Raw genomic sequence first — 20979 nt, 5'->3', positions numbered from 1 at the left:
ACTTTTATTCTTCAATTTCTCCACATTGGTACAGTAAAAATGCTTGATATTAAGTATACTTGTAGTCTTAGATGTGTAGAAGTCAAATATATCATCCATAGCCAGGAATTATTGAGCAAAGTGTTTTTACAGTAGCTCAAATATATGAAAATACCACTTGGAGGTACAAATATGGACTTTTATTGTTGAATTTCTCCAAATTGGTACAGTAAAAATGCTTGATATTAAGTATGTTTGTAGTCTCATATGTTAAAAGTCAAATATACCATCAGTAGCCAGGAAACACTGAGCAATATGTTTTTACAGTACCTCAAATAAATGAAAATATGCAATCTCTGGAGGCATAAATATGAGGCTTTTATTTTGGCATTTCTCCACACTGGTGCAGTAAAGATACTTGATATAAAGTGTTTTTTTTGTATTCATCAGGGGCGCATGAAACACTTTAATGTAACATATTTTAATTATAGCTTACGGTTCTAAATACCTTTATTTTGAAAACCGGAAGTAAATACGCTGTTTCTCCGCATTTACCATAATGTTGAGAATACTTGTACACTCTAAATTTAAGTGCGGCTGATTTGACCACGGAGATCGAACTCACGGCTGGATTGACCGCAGTCTACTAGCCTACTGTTTCTTCTACACAGCACTGTCCTGTTAATGACAACATCCGGTCTCAGAATATGAAAAAAAAAGCCTTTTTTCCTTTTTTTTTTTTTAGGGGTTTTTTTTTTTGTTATATGAAATAGAAAATGAAAATCGAATATTTTTTTTTATTTTCGCTCATCCCTTTCTGACCATGAAAAAGAAAAACGCCTTGTATTTCAATTTTAATTTTTGTATTTTAAAACGAAAATCAAATAACCACTCGTTTTCTGTTTTTTAATACCCGTTTCTGAAAGGAAAATCCAATGACCAAAACATACACGGACCGCTCTGGTACTTTCACTAAAGTAAAAGGTACTACTTCTTTTTTTATTTTTTTTTTTAAATGCATCTTATATTGAACAGTTGACTCATATAATCATCAGCACTCTATCTGCTGTTTTTCAGAGTAGGTCTACTGTAAATTTCAATGTATTCAGCAAGATCAATGACAGCGGACAGGAGACCAAGTGCTGCAAAGCAAAGAGCAAAGTGCAAACATTGCTGCATTCAGAGGCTCCTCGGAAAAAACAACTTACAAGGTTCTCAACATCTTACAAATGTATATCTAATCAAAGTATCGCAATAATAAAGTAAACTAACTTGATTACCTTCCATTGCGTTTGGATTACCTCAACACCAAATAAAATAAAATATAAAAATAAAAATAAATGTCAATAAAAACTATTGATGCAAGTATATTTTATAAGACAACAGAACAATGTGACCTTTTTATGAGTATTAGGGCCAGACTAAGAAAACATTTTTTTTTTGAATTTTTTGGAAATTACGAGAATAAAGTCATAATATTACGAGAATAAAGTCGTAATGTTAAGAGAATAAAGTCGTAATAATACGAGAATAATGTAATAATAATACAAGAAAAAAGTCGTTTTAATGAGAAAAAAGCTTCGATAGAGTTATCAAGATCTGACGTGAGCAGCTCAACCAATCAGCAGCCTCTGTTTGTCTCAGTCCTACCGTACAGTCAACAGGTAAGATAACTTATTGATCATTTCGTCCTTAAACAGTAATGACTTTATTCTCGTAATGTTAAGACTTTATTCTCGTAGACCTAATATTATGACTTTATTCTCGTACTATTATGACTTTATTCTCGTAGACCTAATATTATGACTTTATTCCCGTACTATTATGACTTTGTTCTCGTAATGTTACGACTTTATTCTCGTAGACCTAATATTATGACTTTATTCTCATTATTTACACCCCAAAAAAATATTTTTTTCTCTTAGTATGGTCCTAATACCCCGCCCGTACTTTTTAGGGGAAAAAGAAAATGGAAAGATTTTTTGTGTCTTCAGCTCAGTGTAAAAAGGTTGTGACTGTAACTGTAAAGTGTTACACTTGTTCTGTATCCTGATTATGTAACAAATGAGCCTTCTTTTGAATATTTCTCAAATAAAACATGCACGGCTAACCGAAAAAACACTTTCAGAGAGTAAATCAAGAAACACTTTAACAGAGAGAACTGGAAAAGTTACACATTGGTGCTGTAAGATCCGGAAATTCAAGCAGCACTTAAAGGCGGCACAGTTGTGTTCAGCGTCGCTGTTGCTCTTGAACGCAGCTCGTCACCTTTTATCCAACCCAACACAACAAACTGCTTCCCGGACAGACAGGAAACAGCTCGGAGGTGGGAAAAAAAAGGGTATGTTTTATAATATTTCACCTCTAAGTGTTAAACTGAAGTGTTGGGATTCGCTCGCAGTTAAACTGTGAAGTTGTTGTTGTTTACAGGACGCTGACGGAAGCAGAAAGCTGGCTCAGAAGCCTCTTTAATAGTCAGTCCTCTTCAGGTTAATGTAAGTAGGATACATATAACGTTAGTAACAGTCCTCAGGGGTACAACAGTCAAGCTGCTGTACCTGCTGTATGTATGTAGTCTACACATTGACACTAAAACAACACAGTGGATAAAATCACCATAAAGATAGACCTTAACTAACTCAATCACTATGGGAATGTTAAAACCGAAACACACAGATGTTTTTCAAGATATTTCATGTAAACTGTGTTTTGTAACAGTCTGTGATCTCATAGGCGTAACCCATGATTGATTGACAGCTGTTTGCACCAATAACAGAGAGGGACTCTTCCCCTTGTGGGATATTATAAAGGCACAGAGTTAAGTGTTGCATTAGAAGACAGTAAAGTAGAAGACCAGCATGAGTGAGTTGGATCATGTTTGTGTGCCAGGTTTGATGTGATGTCCACATCCAAGACAGAAATGGCAGGATGGTGACTCAGTGGTCATTATGGCGGGAGTAATGATTTCAGTGGTTTAAGGTAAGCCAAATAGCTTTAGCTTTTATTGCCTTTAAATGATGGTGACAGCTGAAGAGTGACAGAAGAGGGGTGGTAGAGGGGCTGACGGGCAGCAAAGGGCCCAAAGGTCAGACTCTAACACATGGCTGCTGCAGCAAGGACTCCATGGGGCGTCAGCTCTAAAGGTATCAGGGCGACCCCCAAGAACACAGCTTTGGCTTCTCGAATAAAAAAATCACTTCATTAATGGCTGTAGTCAGGATTTTAGGAATAAATACAAGGCCATGTAGTCAGATTTAAATGAGTCTAAAAATAGTGGAATCAGCTGAGGGCTAAAAATGAACTCCTCCTGCAGCCATCCAGAATTCTACTTTCAACCATCCCATACTTACCAACTATTGTCCCAAATCTTCCAGAAGATTTTACATTATGAATATAGTATAATAACTTTGTTTCAGTAACTTGCATCATCACTTCATTGACTTCCTCTGGTCCCCCCATGTATGTTAGTTGTTCCCTTATATCTGAATAAGAAATTGAAATCGGCAACAGTCAGTGTTCATTATTCTTTTAGTCATGGGATGAGTTATTGTTTCTTGCTTAACATTATATATTTGAACAAAAAAAATAAATCTACAAAAGGAGAGAGGAGATCAAACAAAATTGAATTTAAATATTTACAAACTCAAACAATCTATTTACATATAAACTATAGGAACAGGCTAATCCAGAGAGCCAGTGAGAAGAGTGAAGGAGAATGTTAAATGCCCGTCCCACACCTACTTACTGCTTGTGCACAACACAAGAGGAGAGGGAGAGCCCCCTGCGCTGCTGGCAGAAGAGCCGTAGACTCCGATTTACATTTTTAATTTTTGCCTGATCACGCCTGATCACCTGTTAATGTGAGATTAATTTTCGTTCTCCAGGTAGCCAGAATGACGAGCCTTCAGCTGAGTGCAAAGGAGGAGATGGTGGAGAGGTTTCTGGATGCTGCAGCCCAAGGAGACCTGACCCAGGTGTCTATGCTGCTGTCCCATGCCCCCTCACTCATCAACCAGACGGGATACAGTGGCTGGACGGCGCTGATGCTCGCCGCTCGCAACGGACACTACCATGTGGTGAAGGCGCTGCTGTCAGATGGGTACAGAGAGTTGAGATGGAGACAAAATGGGGAAAAAAAGAAAGCAACACTACAATCAAAATGTTATTTTGAGTGTAAAATACTAAAATAATCAGATACTGGAGTATCACTTTGAAGCTGCATTCAGAGATTTTTGGCCACCAGGGGGCCAAAACAAGCCAGACATAAAGCAGTTTTGGCTAATATGTTTTATTTTATTATATTTTTTATTATAGTTATTTTTGTGGTTCTTTGGTGTTATCTGTCTCACGTTTTTATCAATTAAACTAGGAGTACTAAAGGATTGCAGGCCTCACTTCTAAATCTTTTGTTTGACCAATTTAATTAATGCTTTATTTGTTAGGTTAATGAATTATGTATATAAATAAATAGCAGTCAATAGCATTGTGTTCCCCACTTCTTAGATCATTCCTTCTAATCTCTTCTGTATTTTCAATCTTGCAGCTGTGACAAGTTCTCAGTGAACAGTTCTTCACAGACCGCCTTTGATATCGCCAAATTCTGGGGCCACAGACACATCTCAGACTTCCTGGGTCGGACGGATGACGGCTGCCAGCGAGTCCTGCCAGGCTCTGACCTCAACCAGTGCGAGAACTATTTCAGCAGAGAGACGCTGGACCGGCTGAGTGAGAAGAGGACGGACAAAGTCTGGTTGGAGGCCAGACAGAGTGACCCAGACACAGTCTACCTACTGTTCTCCAACCTCAGCCCCATGGTCAGCAGCTCCCAGGAGGACGACAATGCGGGGGTACGTGGCTGAAGGCAAATGTTACTGATATTTCGGATTTGAAACGATCACTATGTTTGGAAATTAATTCAGATGATTTGCCCTTATTTCAGAGCGTTCTGTTGTACACATCTAAAAACAATCATGACAGTAAGCAAGGGATTGGCTTGAAAAGTAAAGTACCATATCATCTGCATAAAGGTGTAGGTTTGTATTTGTGATTATTGAGGAAATGTAACTTATAACTTCGTCTTAGCGGTGTGATATTCTCTAATGGCCTCATCACTCTGTGTGCTGAGTTTGCCGTCAGAAACCAGATAGTTTTTAACCTGCAGCCAGCAGCTAGTTTTTTGTTGGTCAGTCTAACTTTTCTACACATCAAAGATTCACGTTGTTTTATTCAATGTTTCTGACAGGCTGAGACCAAGCTGTGCCGGTTCAGATATGAGGCAGTTAAAGACCTTCTCCAGGAACCTGCAACTGTGCTCATCTTCTTAGGAGTGGAGAAGAGGAATAAGCCATCCTCTTCTTCATCCTCCTCTCAGACAGAGGAGGGTGTCCAGGAGCCTCCTGCTTGGTTTGCCATCGGCACCGATGAGGATGCTGCTGGACTTCTTAAACGCTGCAGAGAAAAGAACTGCTCCTTCCCAAAGTCACCCAACAGAGACCTGCTGAAATTCAATGAGGAAGAGGCCGGTGAGTAAGATACAGTATCTTTTTCTTTCCCAGAGGCATCTTTTGCTGGTCTTTTTCTGCTGAACTCTAATACTAAATCATAGGGAAATGTGTAATAAGCAAACCAGCACCGTAGCCCTTTAATTCTTATAGTTTCTTACAGTCTCTTTTTAAGCTGCCATATTGCCAGTGTTAAAATGTAAAGTGTCTTTCATGTTTTAAGATGTTTCATGTTGATTTTGTAATGTTTTTTTTATTTTAACTGAATGTTCCGTCTCTTCACCCTCTAGGAGTTGTGGCTCAGGCTCGATCAGTGTTGGCCTGGCACAGTCGCTACAGCTTCTGTCCGACGTGTGGCAGCAGCACCAAGCTGGAGGAGGGAGGATACAAGAGGGGCTGCTTGAACTCTGACTGCAGGAGCCTGAAGGGGGTTCACAACACCTGCTATCCACGAGTCGGTACGCAGCTCCACCCCGTTCTCACCTATCTGGTCTTGATAGTTGCTAATAGGTCGAAACCTGCAGGAAAAACAGTACAAAAGTACATATTTAAATTAAATGGACATGTAATGAAGTGAGAATGTGAAATTTCCAGGCGGAAAAATTGTCTAATGTGGTAAAAAACATCTGTCACCTATGAACGGAGTGAATATCTGTAACAGTAAAGTGAACATCTTTGGGTATGGGGCTGCTGGTTGGACGGAACAAGTGATTTAACAAGAACAATAATAAATAAAAAAATGAAAAAATAGTCAGAACAGTTGCTAAAAAAATAAAATCAGTTGTGACTGAAAGGTACAATAATTAAGTCTGTGGTAATTAATAAACTTATTCCTCTGTCCTGTGTGTGTTTTCAGATCCAGTGGTCATCATGCTGGTGATCCACCCTGATGGAAACCAGTGTTTACTGGGAAGAAAGAAGATATTTCCAGCTGGCATGTTCTCCTGTCTGGCTGGATTTGTGGAGCCTGGTAACACTCTCACACACACACACACACACACACACACACACACACACACACACACACACACACACACACACACACACACACACACACACACACACACACACACACACACACACACACACACACACACTGCGTTGACTCACATTAATTCTGTGAAGCATACCCAAACCTTAACCAAAAACCAAGTGTTAAGTTTAACAGTTTCCCTTAAGAGGAGCAGCTTTGTGCACTGTGTGCACCAGTTAAACTACCTACAATGTGATGAACATAGAAGTCGCACACAGTGACCTCCTCCCCTTTTCACGTTCCTACAGGAGAGGCAATCGAGGAGGCCGTGAGGAGGGAGGTGGAGGAGGAGAGCGGTGTGAAGGTCGGACCTGTCCAGTATGTCTCCTGCCAGCCATGGCCGATGCCCTCCAACATCATGATTGGCTGCCTCGCTGTAGCCATATCGACCGACATCAAAGTGGATGAGAACGAGATTGAGGAAGCTCGGTGGTTCCCACGGCAACAGGTACAATCATAACAAATTCTGCTACTTCTACTAGCACAACTACCAATAATAATAATGACAGTGATAGTATGAGTATTATTACTACTGATCACAACCATTAGAATAGTTGTCATGGAGATGGTTCAGTTATCAATGATGATAATTAAAAAGTAAAATGGATATGATTACATTTACAGTATATACAACACTATATTTATCCAGAAGAGAAAAATATATAATTGATATATTGCTTTCAATAAAAATTTAAATAATTTATAATGATCACATTCATTCATGACATTTTGAACATATTCCACAACTTTAACAGCACACAGCATGTATTCTGCAGAAGTCAGAATTCTTCCTCTTTCTGGACTGTTACTCACAGTAAAATTACATTATTCCCACCCGAAAATGGAGCTTTACAAAGAGTGAAAATGCCAGCCTGGCATTTTAGTGTGGACGAGAACAACTGAGCTTTTGAAAAAGACTGACATTAGCCTACCCATACTGGGTCACGTGCTATGTGGCAGTAAAATTACCATTTTGTCATCTCTAACTTGATCTGTGATCACTCATTTAAATGCCAATATAGCCGAATACACAGTACAACCTGGAGTTAAAGGGCAACAAAGCATTGAGTATTTCTGTATTAAAGCACAGTAAAAGTGGTGATGGAGAGCAGGAGGAAACAGAACAGAGTTTATAATGAAAAATCTTCCCATTTTCTGACCAAAAGACAATGAAAAAAATTTGGATTTTCTTACGGTGTGAACGGAGATCTTAACAAAAACAACCTGAAAACACATGTTTAGTGTGAATACACTGCTGCAATGAAATCTAACTTTTGGGGGGTTTTTTTGTTTAGGTGATTGATTCCTTGCTCAGAAGAGCCCCTCCAGCCTTCACCGTCCCTCCCAGACAGACCATTGCCCACCAGCTGATCAGACACTGGATTGGCATGAACTCAAACCTCTAACCTTTAGCACTTTAACCCCAGCCAGTTTAGGCAGACCTGCAGACAGTGAGATGGGTCTAAAAAACCATCAGCTGTCTGGACAGTTGCTGCTCTATCACAAGCCACCTGCCAGTCGAGTGAATCGTCTTCAGGTTGTACATGACACAGTGCTTCTACATGGTTTGTATTTAATGTTAAATGACTCCAAATGCACTGCTTGTTTGTGCAATGATACAGCCTTTACAACACCTACAGTTAGAGACAGAACTGTACAAAATGGGAAAGCTGACAAATACACTCTTACTTGACAGCAGCAGTCACTTCAGATCTCAAGTTTGGACTTACACTTGGGAACTTGCAGTGTGACAGTGGATCAAATAAAAGGCAACAGTGCAAAGGTTGGGAAGAAATGGAAGCAGCCTTGTTCCAGATAGAATTCAGATAAATTATGTCAACACTACAGATGCTTAGAACATAACAAAACCAACATTTTAATGTTGATGCACAATTTGAAGACATGTCAAAACAAATATTTTTAATAAATGCCCGGATATGTACAGTTTAATGCCTGTTGGTATTATGTTTAAGCAAATTGAGGTTTGTTGTAGATTTTTTCTTTTTGACAGTTAGCCAAAAACATCTATTATGGGATAATGTATACTATATTAAACAATTCCTGCCCACAATTTAAGACAAATCTCGACATAAAATTTAAGCTCTACCATTCATTATCACAGTAATCTAAAACTCCACTCTCAAAATCAATAACCATTAATCATCTTAATACATGTAGTTTAATACAGTATTTAAGCAGAAGAAAATTTGATGTCGCCCTGATAAATTCTCCTTCACAATTTGACTACTGCTAAGATGAAAACAGTAAAATGGCGGATCACTGATACTGATAATTGATGTATAAACGTTCTATGAAGTGAAATGAACTGGAAATATTAAATTGTTAAATTTAACTAATTGTCTTTGTCTGTGGCAATTTTGTCTAACATGTTACTGTTGTAAATGTCCATCCATGCATCTGTCCATCATTGACATGCTAACTGTGTGCATGTTATTGTTGTTTTTTAAAGGTCCAGTGTGTAACATTAGGTGGATCTATTGGTAGAAATATATAATATAAAATGCATAACCATGTTTTCATTAATGTATACTCACCTGAAAATAAGATTTGTTGTGTTTTCGTTACCTTAGAATGAGCCGTTTTTATCTACAGATGCCATTGGTCGCCTTCTATGGAGACCACCTTGTTTAACCGCTATGTTTCTACTGTATCCCAGAAGGGACAAACCAAACATTGGCTCTATGGCACTGGCACTTTCTCCTTTGCGTTTAGAACAGAAGGGTGGAGCGAGGGAGTTGCAATCTGCAATTACACTGCTAGATGCTAGTAAATCCTACACACTGTTCCTTTAAGAATTTGTGTTTGCATTTCTTATTTTTGATAGTCATCAGCTGAAATACTGTATACAATAAATGTGGGGCAAGAGAATGAAGGCAGTAACAAAAGTCCCTGACAGAATAGGCCACGTAACCATGCTATGCTAGCATTCAATGTTATATTAGCAGGTTATTATGCTAACATTAGCGTGACAGTGTGTGAGTACTCTTTGATCCTAAGTAGAAAATCATAACCATGGCTGGACCAGGATACCAGGTAAGAAAATGAACATCTGGATGATTTACATTTAGATGTAATATTCTAGTTAGCCGCTTTGTAGGATTCTACCTCGCCCATTTATTTGCTTTTCCCATCTGGCCTTGCCCCCCTAGTGGGGATACAGGTAGGATACAGTAAAAAATTACTTTTTTTATCCGTCCAGCAATTTAGTTATCTTCTGTGTAATGAACGTGACAACCACAAGGAGTCAGCAGCTTGTCTGCAGCCTTTTGCTCTTTTTTTCTCCATCTGTGCCACTGATCATGCAGTTCTGTCTTCGTCTGCAGTTTTTTCATTAAAGCAACTGCTTGCTATATAATCATTCTCACAGATCAGGTGAGAGCAGTTGCTCTGTCCACTCTCGGTTTCAACATCAGTTTTCCCCAGGAAGGAAGAGTTCACCACGTACTCTTCCTCACAGGTCATCTGATAAACACATCGACTATTTGTGTTAGCCATGAAGTAAAAAAAACATGCTTTTACAGCAGTTTCTTTCTGATGCAATGTCACAGAAGAGTCAACCAGTCTGCTCTCTTCCTGTTTTTGAGGAAAACAGCTGTTGGCTTCATGTGTCTGATGCGGCAGAGCAGAGTCTGCCTCTCTGCTCTGCTCAGAGAAGAAAACTCTGTCCGGATGCTGGCAGTTCACAGTGTAGTCAGGATGATAGGACTGGAGAGAAACCAGTTGGTTCTCTGTGATTACTGGAGCATCACAAACATACTCTGTGTCCAATTCGAGGGCTGACAGTTTGGCGCTGAGGTGACTGATCGAAAGCAGAGACGTGTCTTCATGTAGGTCCTCTTCTGAGGAGGACTGGGAACTCGGACCGACGATGATGAGACTTTTCTCTCCAAGTACATCTGTCACCTGGAAGTCCTCTATGTTCAGGATGTTTCTCTCTGCAGTTTTCTGTTGAAGGGAATAAGTTTTCATGGATAAAAAGTATAGATTTCTGGCAGGTTTCCACTAAGGTTAAACTGAAACTATGTTCTAATGGTGCGTCTGTCTATACCAGTGCAACACAAAGTACTACATTTTGAGGGATTTGAATATTTCAGTGGAACATGAAGCTCCAGTGAAACTGATGCATCATTTCCCCACTAAATTTAATAAAAATCAAGTATCAAGTAATGTCTGGTTACAGGGATGGATCCCATAACCTTTCACCAACATAAAATAATCATAAAATAATCAATAAATCATGTTAAAATCAAATAAAAGGAAATTCTAATGACTGGATACATTTTATGACCACTTAAAGTTTCATGCAACAGATAAGATTATTTAAATTGGTTAAATAATATAAAATCAACTTGTTCTAAGAATTGTCAACGAACACACTTTTTTGGAAAATTGTCTTCTTCTGTGTTGTTTCAACATACTGAAACCAATTGCTAGAAAATTCCTGAACTGCAGGTAAAAGACGCAGATTCTTGTTTTAAGAAAAATAAGTCTTGAAAGCTCAATCTGTGACTAGATATGATTGTTTCTTTGACCAAGGTGGATTCAGCTCTAAACAATAAATTAATGAATACACACAAACAACAATAATACCCCAGTTTTCTAAAAAGCAGATCACCTTGGGGTGTGGATCCATCAGCCACTGGCCTGCTGTACTGCCCCAAGGGCTGGAGATGGGTGGGAAGAAGTAAGACTTGTATCTGCACAGTAATGGTACCAGAAAGAAATTTTAATTCAAAATGGCATTTTGGAACAAAACATGATGTATGTCTTGATTATCTTTTCAACACACTATAGTTGCCATTTTTTTTTTATCTTCCATAAGTTATTGTAACAACAGAACAAATTACAGAGATGCTAATGTCGTACACAAGCGTCCCATAGGATTGAACCAGTCACAAGCCACAATAAAACAACCGTAGGTGCATTCCTGTGTTATTAGAGCCATCAGAAGTGATTGTGTGTGTGTTGACTCACATGGTCCTAGACAGGATGGAGATGATGAACACAGTAACAGCCAGCAGCAGCAGAGGAGTCGCTGTAGCAACTGCTGGTACCACATCTGAAATGGAAAAGCATTCACGGTTTGCAGAACTGAAGGGATTGGTTTTGAAACCAGAATCAAAGGATTACTGTGGAAATGCTTCTTCACCCCCTTCCTGAAACCACATTGTTGATAACAAAGTAAACCATTGATGGGAAACACTGACATCTTGAAGCTCTTACAGTGGATTTGCATCTGCATCTTACACAAGATACAAGAAGTATCTGTGACTAGTTGACTGGATTGTGACCTCTGAATCATCATTTTCCAGAGTGTGTCTATGGTGGACCTGAGAGCTCAATGTACTAACACATACAAATAGACAAAACACAAGTTTGTGTTTTGTCTATTTGCATGTATTCTCTCAAGTCGCAGTCCGCTGAGCTCTTAGGGCCACCGTACCTGTGCTTTAGACAAATTTCCCATTCTTTCATTCACAAAAAAGGAAATGACAAAACATTTTTATTATTAGAGTAAAATATAATATTTGACTAGTGATATTGCAACACTTCACTCGACATATTTGTTGACTCTCTACTTAAATTAGATAGATTATTCTATTGTAATTCATGCTGCTAGATTTAAGATATAATCTTCCAGGATTCCATTTGACATGTTTTTTTATGTTTACTCTTCAGTTGGGTCTCACTTAAAGTTCCAGTGTGTAGGATTTAGTGGCATATAGCGGTGTAGTTAAAGATCGCAACTCCCTCGCTTCACCCTCCCCTTCCAAGCATGAAGGAGAGACTGTGGTTAGCAAAAAAACGTAAATGTCCCTATACAGAGCCAGTGTTTGTTTTATCCCTTCTGGGCAACTGTAGAAACATGCTGTTTCAACATGACTCCATAGAAGGCAACAGTGGCATCTATATGGTATATATGAAAGGCTCATTCTAAGGCGACAAAAAGATAACTACCGGTATTCCTACATTCAGGTGATTATACACCAGTGATAACATAATTATGCATATTATATTCTCTTTGTGCCAATAGAATCTCCTAAATGTTATACACTGGAGCTTTAAAATTAGTTCTTAATCTCAATGTAGCTTCCTGTTTAAAGTATGTATACATGTTAGTTTAATCATTGCTTGTAAGCATGATGGGAAAAGCCCAGGAGCAAAAAACTGTTAAACTCACCAAAGTCTGTTTTCACAGGGATGATGTTTCTGGAAACATTATCAGCCAACAGGATAAGAGAATACTCAGTGTTGGGTGTCAGGTTGGTGAGGGTGTGGTGACATTGGTCTGGCCACAAAGGAAGAGCTAGAAAGGAGAACAGTCTCTTTACAGATAGATTGTAAAAAGCAACTTGCAAATGTCACCTAAAATACATTCGCTAAAGGCAGTTTGGATAAAAGTTTCAAAATAATGAGCAGCAATTTAACTGTAAGCTTGTGTTGGGAACAACACAAAAGAAAACATGTTGCGTAGGTCATTATTACTCTTTACTTTTGATATGAATAAGTATTTAGCAAGAATCTGAAGTGTGCAAACTAGGGGGGGAAGCTAGGCTCCTCTTAAAAAGACACAAGCTCCCCTAAAAACATGATTTGTCAAATTTTGGGGGGTTTAATACTGAAATACTGACAATGTGCATTTTTATTTTTCTGTATCTTTATCATCATGGATCATGTGTAAAATTAGGCTATTATTGATGTATTGATGTAAATATCAGATATGCTGACCAACTTGTTGTTGTTTTTTTCTTTTCTCTTTTTAAACACACATAAACATTGACATAAAAAACTGAAGAAGAATTTTTCATTATGCTGTGACTTAAACGGCACAATTAACCCAAAGACTGATGCCTAAAACATCATTAAAGACACAGTCCACGCTGCTCATGTTCTGTTCCTGCTCCATCCATCGAAAAAATATTATTAATATATATAATATATTACGTTACATCAAATCACACACCACTCCTCTCAGTAACAGTTTCTTTCCACAGGCAGCCAGGTTGCTGAACAACCAGTGCACCCATATGCACCTCAGACTGTATTGTATACTGTGTGTATAATGTATGAAATTTGTGTACATACAGAGAGCCAGAGCACACAAGCATTTCATCGCATTTCTAATACACATCAGTAAACCTACTTTCCACTCTCTCTGAGCCTTTCCTCAGCATTACTCTGTATCTGTTCACTCTGATTGATCCGGACTTTCTTTGCCACGTCCACCCAATCGTCACTGCAGTCTTGGTCACGTCCACCACCTTCAGTTTGACTGCCTCCATCAGAGCTGAGAAAACACAAAACATGTGCTCTGTCAGATACATCTGTGGACGTTTTCTGTCCTGAAGAAGAAATTAGATGATGTTCATGTTAATATCTATTGTAAATCAAATTCTGTGGATAAACAACAGCATGTGACAGTTTAAAAAACAAACGTCCGGAATGGTTTTACTCATTTTCCTGCTGCTAGTCTAATCTCAAGAATAATACAGTCTAAAACTGTATTTAAACTAGAGGATGCGGTTAACCGGCTCCAGTCTCTGTGTCGGCTCAAGTGAGTAAAATCTGTCCAGTTTGTAGTTGCAGTTTGTAACCCTGAAAGGCTGAATAAATGAAGAAAGACAACCTAATAATAGAGTAACTATAGTACTTATATATTATATGCTTTAAAAGAAAAATCTGTGATCTATTCTTTCTTTTTTGTTGCTCTCAAAATGATCTCAAACTAATATCCAGAAAATCTTTTTTTTCTGGATATTCAAAACACAAATAAAACTGTTGATTTTGCTGACACTACTAAGCTTTGGCAAGCCCTGTTCTTCCATTATCTATCCAGGACAGAGGGCTGGATTAGTTTTTTGATTATTGTTTTGTGGAGAGAATTCCACTTATTCTTTCCAGATGTGATCTTGATCGCCACCGCATGTGTTCAGCTCTTCTGACTTTACCTCCCTGCTGCAGACTGGCAGGCAGTGACTGAGGAGATCCACACTGCTGGTTGTAGACAGGGAACACACTGATCAGGTGAGTATCACCAGGGTCAACATCTGTAAACACACCACACACACAGGTAATATAGTACCTGTACACGCTGTTAATAGATTATAATGTATAGGAATATATTGAAAATCTCAGGATATTATATTCTTAATATTTATTCACCTCAAATATAGGGTAAACCAGGCCTTCATTTGAGATGGGCCTTTATTTTTAATTAGGCTATTTTGTCCTGTGGCCCTTTCAGAGTAAAGTGCTCAGACACATCACATTTCACTGCTGGAAGCAATTTACTGTAAAGCAGCTACAGAAAGTGTTTGTTACCTGCAGCTGCTTCTTACAGCAACTTAGCAACTCATAACAAAACAACTATGTGACAAATGTTGGTTTACAGAGGAAATCAGTGTGATGCTTTTTTTTAATGTGAATGATCAAGCATTCGACGTTGAGGTGCATATAAAGATTTTCCCCAGTCGAAGGCTTCTATTTTATGTAAGTGTCAATAAATCCCATCAAAAGACCCAAACTCACAATTAAATTAATAAAAAAGGCTCAGTAAATTCCTAAAACTGCAGGTCCCCATAGTGTTCATCAAAGATTTCTCTAACAGGAGGAAATAGTGCATTAGGTTTTTTTTGTTTGTTTTTTTCAAGTATTTTTTTGGGCTCTTTATTGCCTTCATGACAGAGACAGCTGAAGATAGACAGGAAAGGGGGACAGAGAGAGGGGACGACACGCAGCAAAGGGCCGCAAGCCGGACCCGAACCCTGGGCCGCTGCAGCAAAGGCTCAGCCTCGGCACATGGGCCGCCAGCTCTACCCACGAGCCAACCGGGCGCCCAGAAATAGTGCATTAGTTGAGGACAATTTGTAGTGGTAGATTAATCTAGCTCTTAAAAAAGCTCTAGTGAGTGTTTGTGGCAGCAGGACGGTCTACGTGTAATTGACTTAAAATAAACTACATTGTGTGTGTGTCCATGGTAATGAAGGAACATGTTAGTCAGTGCAACAGCATGGCTCACTCATGTGTTTTTAATAGTTGGACCTCTATGGCACAGAAGAACAAGATATATCAGGCTTTAGATGTACACACAGTACATGTTCAGTCTTCAGTGTTTTGTTTAGGTCTTTGCATTGGATTTGTTGACAATAAGTAAAATATTGAGTATCACCAGATTTATCCTTGATTCAAATGATAATATGGTCATTTGGTCTGGTTTGAACAATCTGCTAAGTAGAAAGTCTCCAGATATACAGATATACATACTGATCTACCACATAGGTGTCAACACCATATCTGCCTGCTGATTAGTGAAATATTCACACTGACTGATACAGCTTTTGTTTTAAACATGCACAACCAAAATGTAGGACAGGCATCTTCTCTGGTATAGTTGGATATATTTCCTAATGGATAATTCAGAAAATAAATGAGGAGTTGAATATTTTAACACAGTTGCACCTTGTATGACAGTGGAGGTGGTGAAGCTGCTCATGGTGGTCCAGCAGTTGGTGGATGGATGAGTCTCAGAGTGCCACTGAACAGCAAAATGACTGAGAGGCGGGACAGAGTGCGGGGCTGTGGGATTCTCCCATTGGACCAGAAGGCTTTTCATAGCTGGGAAAGAGCTGGAAACCCACATGTTTCTGACTGAAGGGAGAGCTGCAGGGACAACAACAGGATTATTAAAAAGAACAAGATCACCTGCATCTTCATCACATCATCAGCAAGAACACCAACATAATGTTATCAGCTGCCAATTTTCAGATCTCTTATTTTACAGATTCCTCAAAGCACATTAACACACCACAAAGCAGCATTTTTGCATCCATCTATCACTTATCTCTGTCTGCTTATCATATTTCAGACTCTCAGGGGAAGAGGACCCTGTGTAGATAAAACGGCTCATTCTAAGTTAATGAAAACACAACCATTATCTTCAAGTGCCTATACACTAATGAAAACATACCTATTATATTCAATTTCTGCCAATAGATCCTGCTACATATTACTCCCTGGACCTTTAAGTAACTTCAAGTCAAAACACACAAAACAAGCATCATTCAGCTGCTGCATTTCAGAGAGCATTCGAGTGTGAAAGTGCTGTTGCAAAGTGTTTTATCTGAACATCACCGTCACTGCTCTGTTGCTTCCTTTCTCTACTAGAAAACACACACACACACACACACACACACACACACACACACACACACACACACACACACACACACACACACACACACACACACACACACACACACACACACAAGGATATTTTGTAACTGGAGAGCACAAGCTTTGAATTTGTTAAAAAAAAAAAGTTTTTAACAGACAGACTCTCTGCCACTCACTGTTCTGCCTTTGTGTGTCAATGCTGAGATGTGCGGCAGGTCCGTAGCCAGCCATGTTGAAGGCTGTAACTGTGATAGAGAAGTTCCCTTCCTCCACCAACAGCAGCGCTGTTAACTCTGTGACGTTTTGAATCAATCTGTCCTGCAGCTGCTGCTTCTTCGCTGGCTCGTAGCTCACCTGGTATCCAAGGATATGACCTCCCGCATCATGGAGTTCAAGGTCCTGTAGGGAGATGTTTGCAAAATAAATTTGATGCCACATTTGTTTGAAGACATTTGTCAACCTGATTTTGACAAAAATGTCTACTAGTTTAAGTCAAATTTGAGTTGTTTAAGTTGTATTAGTCAGATGTTTTGGTCTAGTTTTCTCAGAGATATTTTAGTCTAATTCATGTTAAATTTTTTATTAAACCATAGTTTTTTTCCTTCCAAGAAATGAAACGTGAGAGTTACTGCTTATCAGAGCAGTGTCACGCTAGGTCAGACAGCTAAATTAACACCCTATTTTGGGCTATTTCTATGCGAAGGAGGAAATGGTTGTACTGATCACCAGTCATCATCAGTCATCCAATGAGACTTTGCATTAGTCCTCTAATGTCCGTCTTTCATATTATCATCTAGTCTTTATTTGTTGAAGAAAAATTATTATTATTCTGGTTTTTGCTATTTGAAAAGCTTGTCAATAAATACTTAATTTGATTCTATGGTTTTTGTTTTAAATTAACACTGATGACAAGAATATGTACTAGCAAACACAGCTTAAGCTTTAGGGATGTAATATTTTGACATAATTTCAACCAAAGGACCACTTAAACATTTTCTTTCCTTAGATTAAATGTCTTGTTTCAGATTCCCTGAAGATAACGGACCATAAAAGATAAGGCAAGAGCGGACTTAATACTACATGATGACTTATCTTGATATGCTGAAAAGGGAGACAATTTTATACATGACTAGTCCAAGTATTTCCAATGTACCTTCCACATGAGATGAAGGAGTAAAGATCCACCAGGGTCTGTTCTCTCCACTCTGTAACACACCTTTGGAGACTTGGAGGGGACTGGCAAAGAAAAAGTACAAAATTAAAACTTGAATGTCAATGGTTTATTCTTTAACTTTATCTCTGTTTGAATGTAAACTGTTACCCCTCTCCAGTGTCCTCACACTGACGTCAGAGCTCCAGTCACTCCAGATGTTAGACTCTCTGCAGGCCACAGCAGCTATGTAGTCGGTGAATGGCAGGAGGTCTTTGATTGTGTGGGTCAGTACCTGACCTCGATGTGCAGGGATAGAGTCTGGAGCCTGGTGACAAAAACAAAAGGTACTCTGGACAAACAACTAATCAATGCATTCAATGCAACAACCTCAATAAGTACTTCCAAATTTAAAAAAACAAACAGTTAAGACATGCACTTTTAAATATAGCAATTTATGTGTTCTTGTACAAATTGTGTTGTGGGGACTCAAACGTGTTCACTCAATCACATTGTGGGGACTTATGGCATGTGGGGACAAGCTGATCCCTATACATTTTATTTTATTTTAGGGTTAAAGGGCCATACAGTATGAGCCTGTCACAAATAAAATGGGAAAAATATGCTTGTAGCTCATGTATACAGTAGCTAAGGGGAAGGAAAACCTCTAGGTGGTTAATGTATAATGTATAATGTTCTCCTTCATAACAAAAAGTGTTTGATGCTAACCTGGGACCATATGTTAGTGTGGTTGACTCTGTAGCGAAGTTGACAACTGCCGTCACTGCTGCTCATCCAAAACACATCAACAGAGTCTGCAGTGAAGCCAAGTACTGTTAATACAGGCTGAGATGGTTTGACTGAGGAGAGGAAAGTGGATGAAGAGAAGAGAATTCAGCTACTTTATTATAATTTCATGTTAGCAATCAGTCTGTGGATTGATATGTTAATTATCTCATATTTTCTGGAAAATTCAGATTGGGAACAGCAGAGGAAGACAACAGTTAACTGGCATTACACTTATTACTGGGTAGTGGAGTGATCAAATGTCTGGGACACTAACCTGCATTATAAAAAACCACAGTATGAGGTTGGGACCAGATCTCAGTGCCCGTCATGTAGTTTTTTATCCTCGCTGTGACACTTAGGACAGCTACTGGGTTGAAGACTGCCGGACAGGATAAGACTTTATCCCTGCTAAAGAAGAAAGGAGGGAAATCAAAAGAGAGATGAATTAGTTTTCAATATTATTGATACAAAGAAAAAGCAGCACTGACTGGCTACATTTCAGAAATATGAAATAATTAGCTCTTAGTTAGTTATAAGTTAGTATAGTAGTAGCTATAGTAGTAGCTATAGTAGTGTAGCTTCATACATAGAGCCTACATCTGGAGTACAACTAAAAAAAAAATTATATCAGTAGTAAGCCATCACAGTTTTGTTAGTGTTTACCTCCTGAAGATGAGCGAGACCTCAGACTCGGTGTGGCCTTTTGCCTCCTCACTCCACTCACAAGTCATGGATCTTTCTGATATCTGGTAGTAACAGGACATGTTCAGGGTCTCTACAGGAAAACAACAGAAGAAACCACTTTTAACAACACACGGTACACATAAGCCAACATTTTATTAAAATCTGAAAAATGGTGTCGCAGTTAAGGCCTTAAAACCTATTCTCTTATATTGCCGCACCTAAATGTAACTTTTTCTGTAAGCCAGAACTTCCCATGTGTCTCATCAAAGCTGGACAAAAATTGCAATCATAAGATTCCTGATTTTTATTATTGTTATTGTGACTTGCAGTTAAAGTACATTGTACCTATGTGCTGTCTTAGTCAACATGTTAGTGATAGCTTCCTGCGTTGTAGTCCTACAATCACATCGACTCGTTATTCACAAAGAAGTTTTACTCTGCCATTCTCTTGTGTTAGAGAGAAGCCTCCAGGTACTGTGTTAGTACTACATGTTATACTTTTGCAAACTCACCCAGAACAACTGATATAGATATTTAAAAATGATTAAACAAATTCCTACCCAGCATAAGCATGTTTGATCATACATGTTATATACATGCTTAGACATATCCATGAACCTGGTTTAACCTTATCTTGTCTTATTAAAGGTAAATTACCCTGTATATGGATACAAATAGGGGGAAATGTGTTGAATTTCAAAAGAACAATGAGATGGAAGAAAATTTGTGGACTTTGGGGATGCTATAGAGTGACTACAAAATTAGTGAGTTTACAAATAAGTCAATACCTATTTTTAAGAATTGGTTGGAATTTAGGTCAAACTTAATCAAACCAAAATAGGAGGAACCAGTGAAAGACAAGGTAAAACAAAATATCTGACTGTTCTGTGTGTGTACTCACTCAGTACAGATGAAGGAGGTCGAGGGCCACAGTCTCTGAGGTCAGTGACACACACTTGCTTGTCCTCTTCACACAGCTTCAGATCAAAGTACCTTACCGTCACATCTGACACACACACAACACAGAAAACAACAGGAATGACATCAAAACAACACCCGATGATTCTACTTTTTCCTGAAGTTAAACGAGATAGCTCTTAATAATGAATCATTATTAATAATAAAATAATTAATAATTAGACATGCCCCTTTTAGAAGCTGAAATAACTCTAAACCTCCTTCAGTCAAGTTAATTCAAGATTAATCGATAGATCTACGCCAGTAAATATCTGAGAAAGGTCATTTAAATTCTAGATTAAAAACAACTTTAATCTAGATTTTAGATTAATCCCTTCATGGAAAAGCAACCATGAAGTTTAACATTTAAAAAAACAGCTAAATGCAATATGTGGCTTTCATTGAGAAATGTTTGTGGGCAACTCACCATGAGAAAACACACAGAGGAGGTTGATCACAGTCCAGGTAGCACGGTGCAGTTTAAGAGACCAAATATCCATCTTAACTGGTAAAAATGACGATATATTCAACAGATCAGCTCATTCTAAACATCTAAACTGCCTAAAGACCGTTTAAAAAACCTGCAGAGAACATGTTTTTATCTCTGAGGGGTGTATGAGGAAGCCAGCAAATGAAGTCGGCACCTCTCAGTTTCAGCCGCTGAGGTCAGGAAATTGCTCCATGCCTGTAGA

The 20979-nt window shown here is 38.6% G+C and overlaps 2 protein-coding genes across 9 annotated transcripts; one reads left to right on the top strand and one right to left on the bottom strand.

Moving 5' to 3' along the window:
- Positions 1-2192: 2192 nt before the first annotated feature.
- On the top strand, positions 2193-8866 carry nudt12 (nudix (nucleoside diphosphate linked moiety X)-type motif 12). Of its 6 annotated transcripts, XM_051422681.1 has the most exons (10): positions 2193-2320; positions 2410-2474; positions 2869-2958; positions 3864-4078; positions 4523-4826; positions 5222-5501; positions 5771-5938; positions 6337-6450; positions 6762-6961; positions 7809-8866. In XM_051422681.1, the coding sequence occupies exons 4-10, from the start codon at positions 3873-3875 to the stop codon at positions 7917-7919; spliced, it is 1383 nt and encodes a 460-aa protein (XP_051278641.1). In that variant the 5' UTR covers positions 2193-2320; positions 2410-2474; positions 2869-2958; positions 3864-3872; the 3' UTR covers positions 7920-8866. The 6 variants fall into 6 exon arrangements, with proteins under 6 accessions (XP_051278641.1, XP_051278645.1, XP_051278643.1 ...); XM_051422685.1 differs by lacking the exon at positions 2869-2958; XM_051422682.1 differs by lacking the exon at positions 2410-2474 and having other exon boundaries at positions 2222-2320.
- LOC127376099 (interleukin-6 receptor subunit beta) lies at positions 8366-20965 on the bottom strand. Of its 3 annotated transcripts, none has more exons than XM_051422677.1 (15): positions 20715-20965; positions 20232-20336; positions 19310-19421; positions 18921-19054; positions 18587-18717; positions 18029-18185; positions 17861-17943; positions 16884-17106; positions 15994-16194; positions 14484-14582; positions 13679-13822; positions 12716-12841; positions 11509-11593; positions 11150-11231; positions 8366-10479 (listed from the first exon to the last, which is right to left on the bottom strand). In XM_051422677.1, exons 1-15 carry the CDS (start codon positions 20785-20787, stop codon positions 9832-9834), a joined length of 2403 nt encoding a protein of 800 aa, XP_051278637.1. In that variant the 5' UTR covers positions 20788-20965; the 3' UTR covers positions 8366-9831. The 3 variants fall into 3 exon arrangements, with proteins under 3 accessions (XP_051278637.1, XP_051278639.1, XP_051278638.1); XM_051422679.1 differs by having other exon boundaries at positions 18587-18672; XM_051422678.1 differs by having other exon boundaries at positions 18921-19051.
- Positions 20966-20979: the final 14 nt, after the last annotated feature.

The sequence above is a fragment of the Dicentrarchus labrax genome, unplaced genomic scaffold (assembly GCF_905237075.1).
Source record: "Dicentrarchus labrax unplaced genomic scaffold, dlabrax2021, whole genome shotgun sequence".
In the NCBI taxonomy this organism is placed as follows: Eukaryota; Metazoa; Chordata; class Actinopteri; family Moronidae; genus Dicentrarchus; species Dicentrarchus labrax.
This window is presented reverse-complemented; position numbering and strand designations above follow the sequence as displayed.

Bases quoted from the DNA above. Each gene is read 5' to 3' on its own strand.
- nudt12 (XM_051422685.1), top strand. From the start codon at position 3,873: ATGACGAGCCTTCAGCTGAGTGCAAAGGAGGAGATGGTGGAGAGGTTT. The intron at 4,079-4,522 runs GTACAGAGAGTT...TCAATCTTGCAG, and splicing joins AAGGCGCTGCTGTCAGATGG to CTGTGACAAGTTCTCAGTGA. The intron at 6,962-7,808 runs GTACAATCATAA...TTTTTTGTTTAG, and splicing joins GGTGGTTCCCACGGCAACAG to GTGATTGATTCCTTGCTCAG.
- LOC127376099 (XM_051422677.1), bottom strand. From the start codon at position 20,787: ATGGATATTTGGTCTCTTAAACTGCACCGTGCTACCTGGACTGTGATC. The intron at 18,718-18,920 runs GTTAGTGTCCCA...TCCTCTCCTCAG, and splicing joins TGTGGTTTTTTATAATGCAG to TCAAACCATCTCAGCCTGTA. The intron at 12,842-13,678 runs GTAGGTTTACTG...TCTCCTTTCTAG, and splicing joins AGGCTCAGAGAGAGTGGAAA to CTCTTCCTTTGTGGCCAGAC.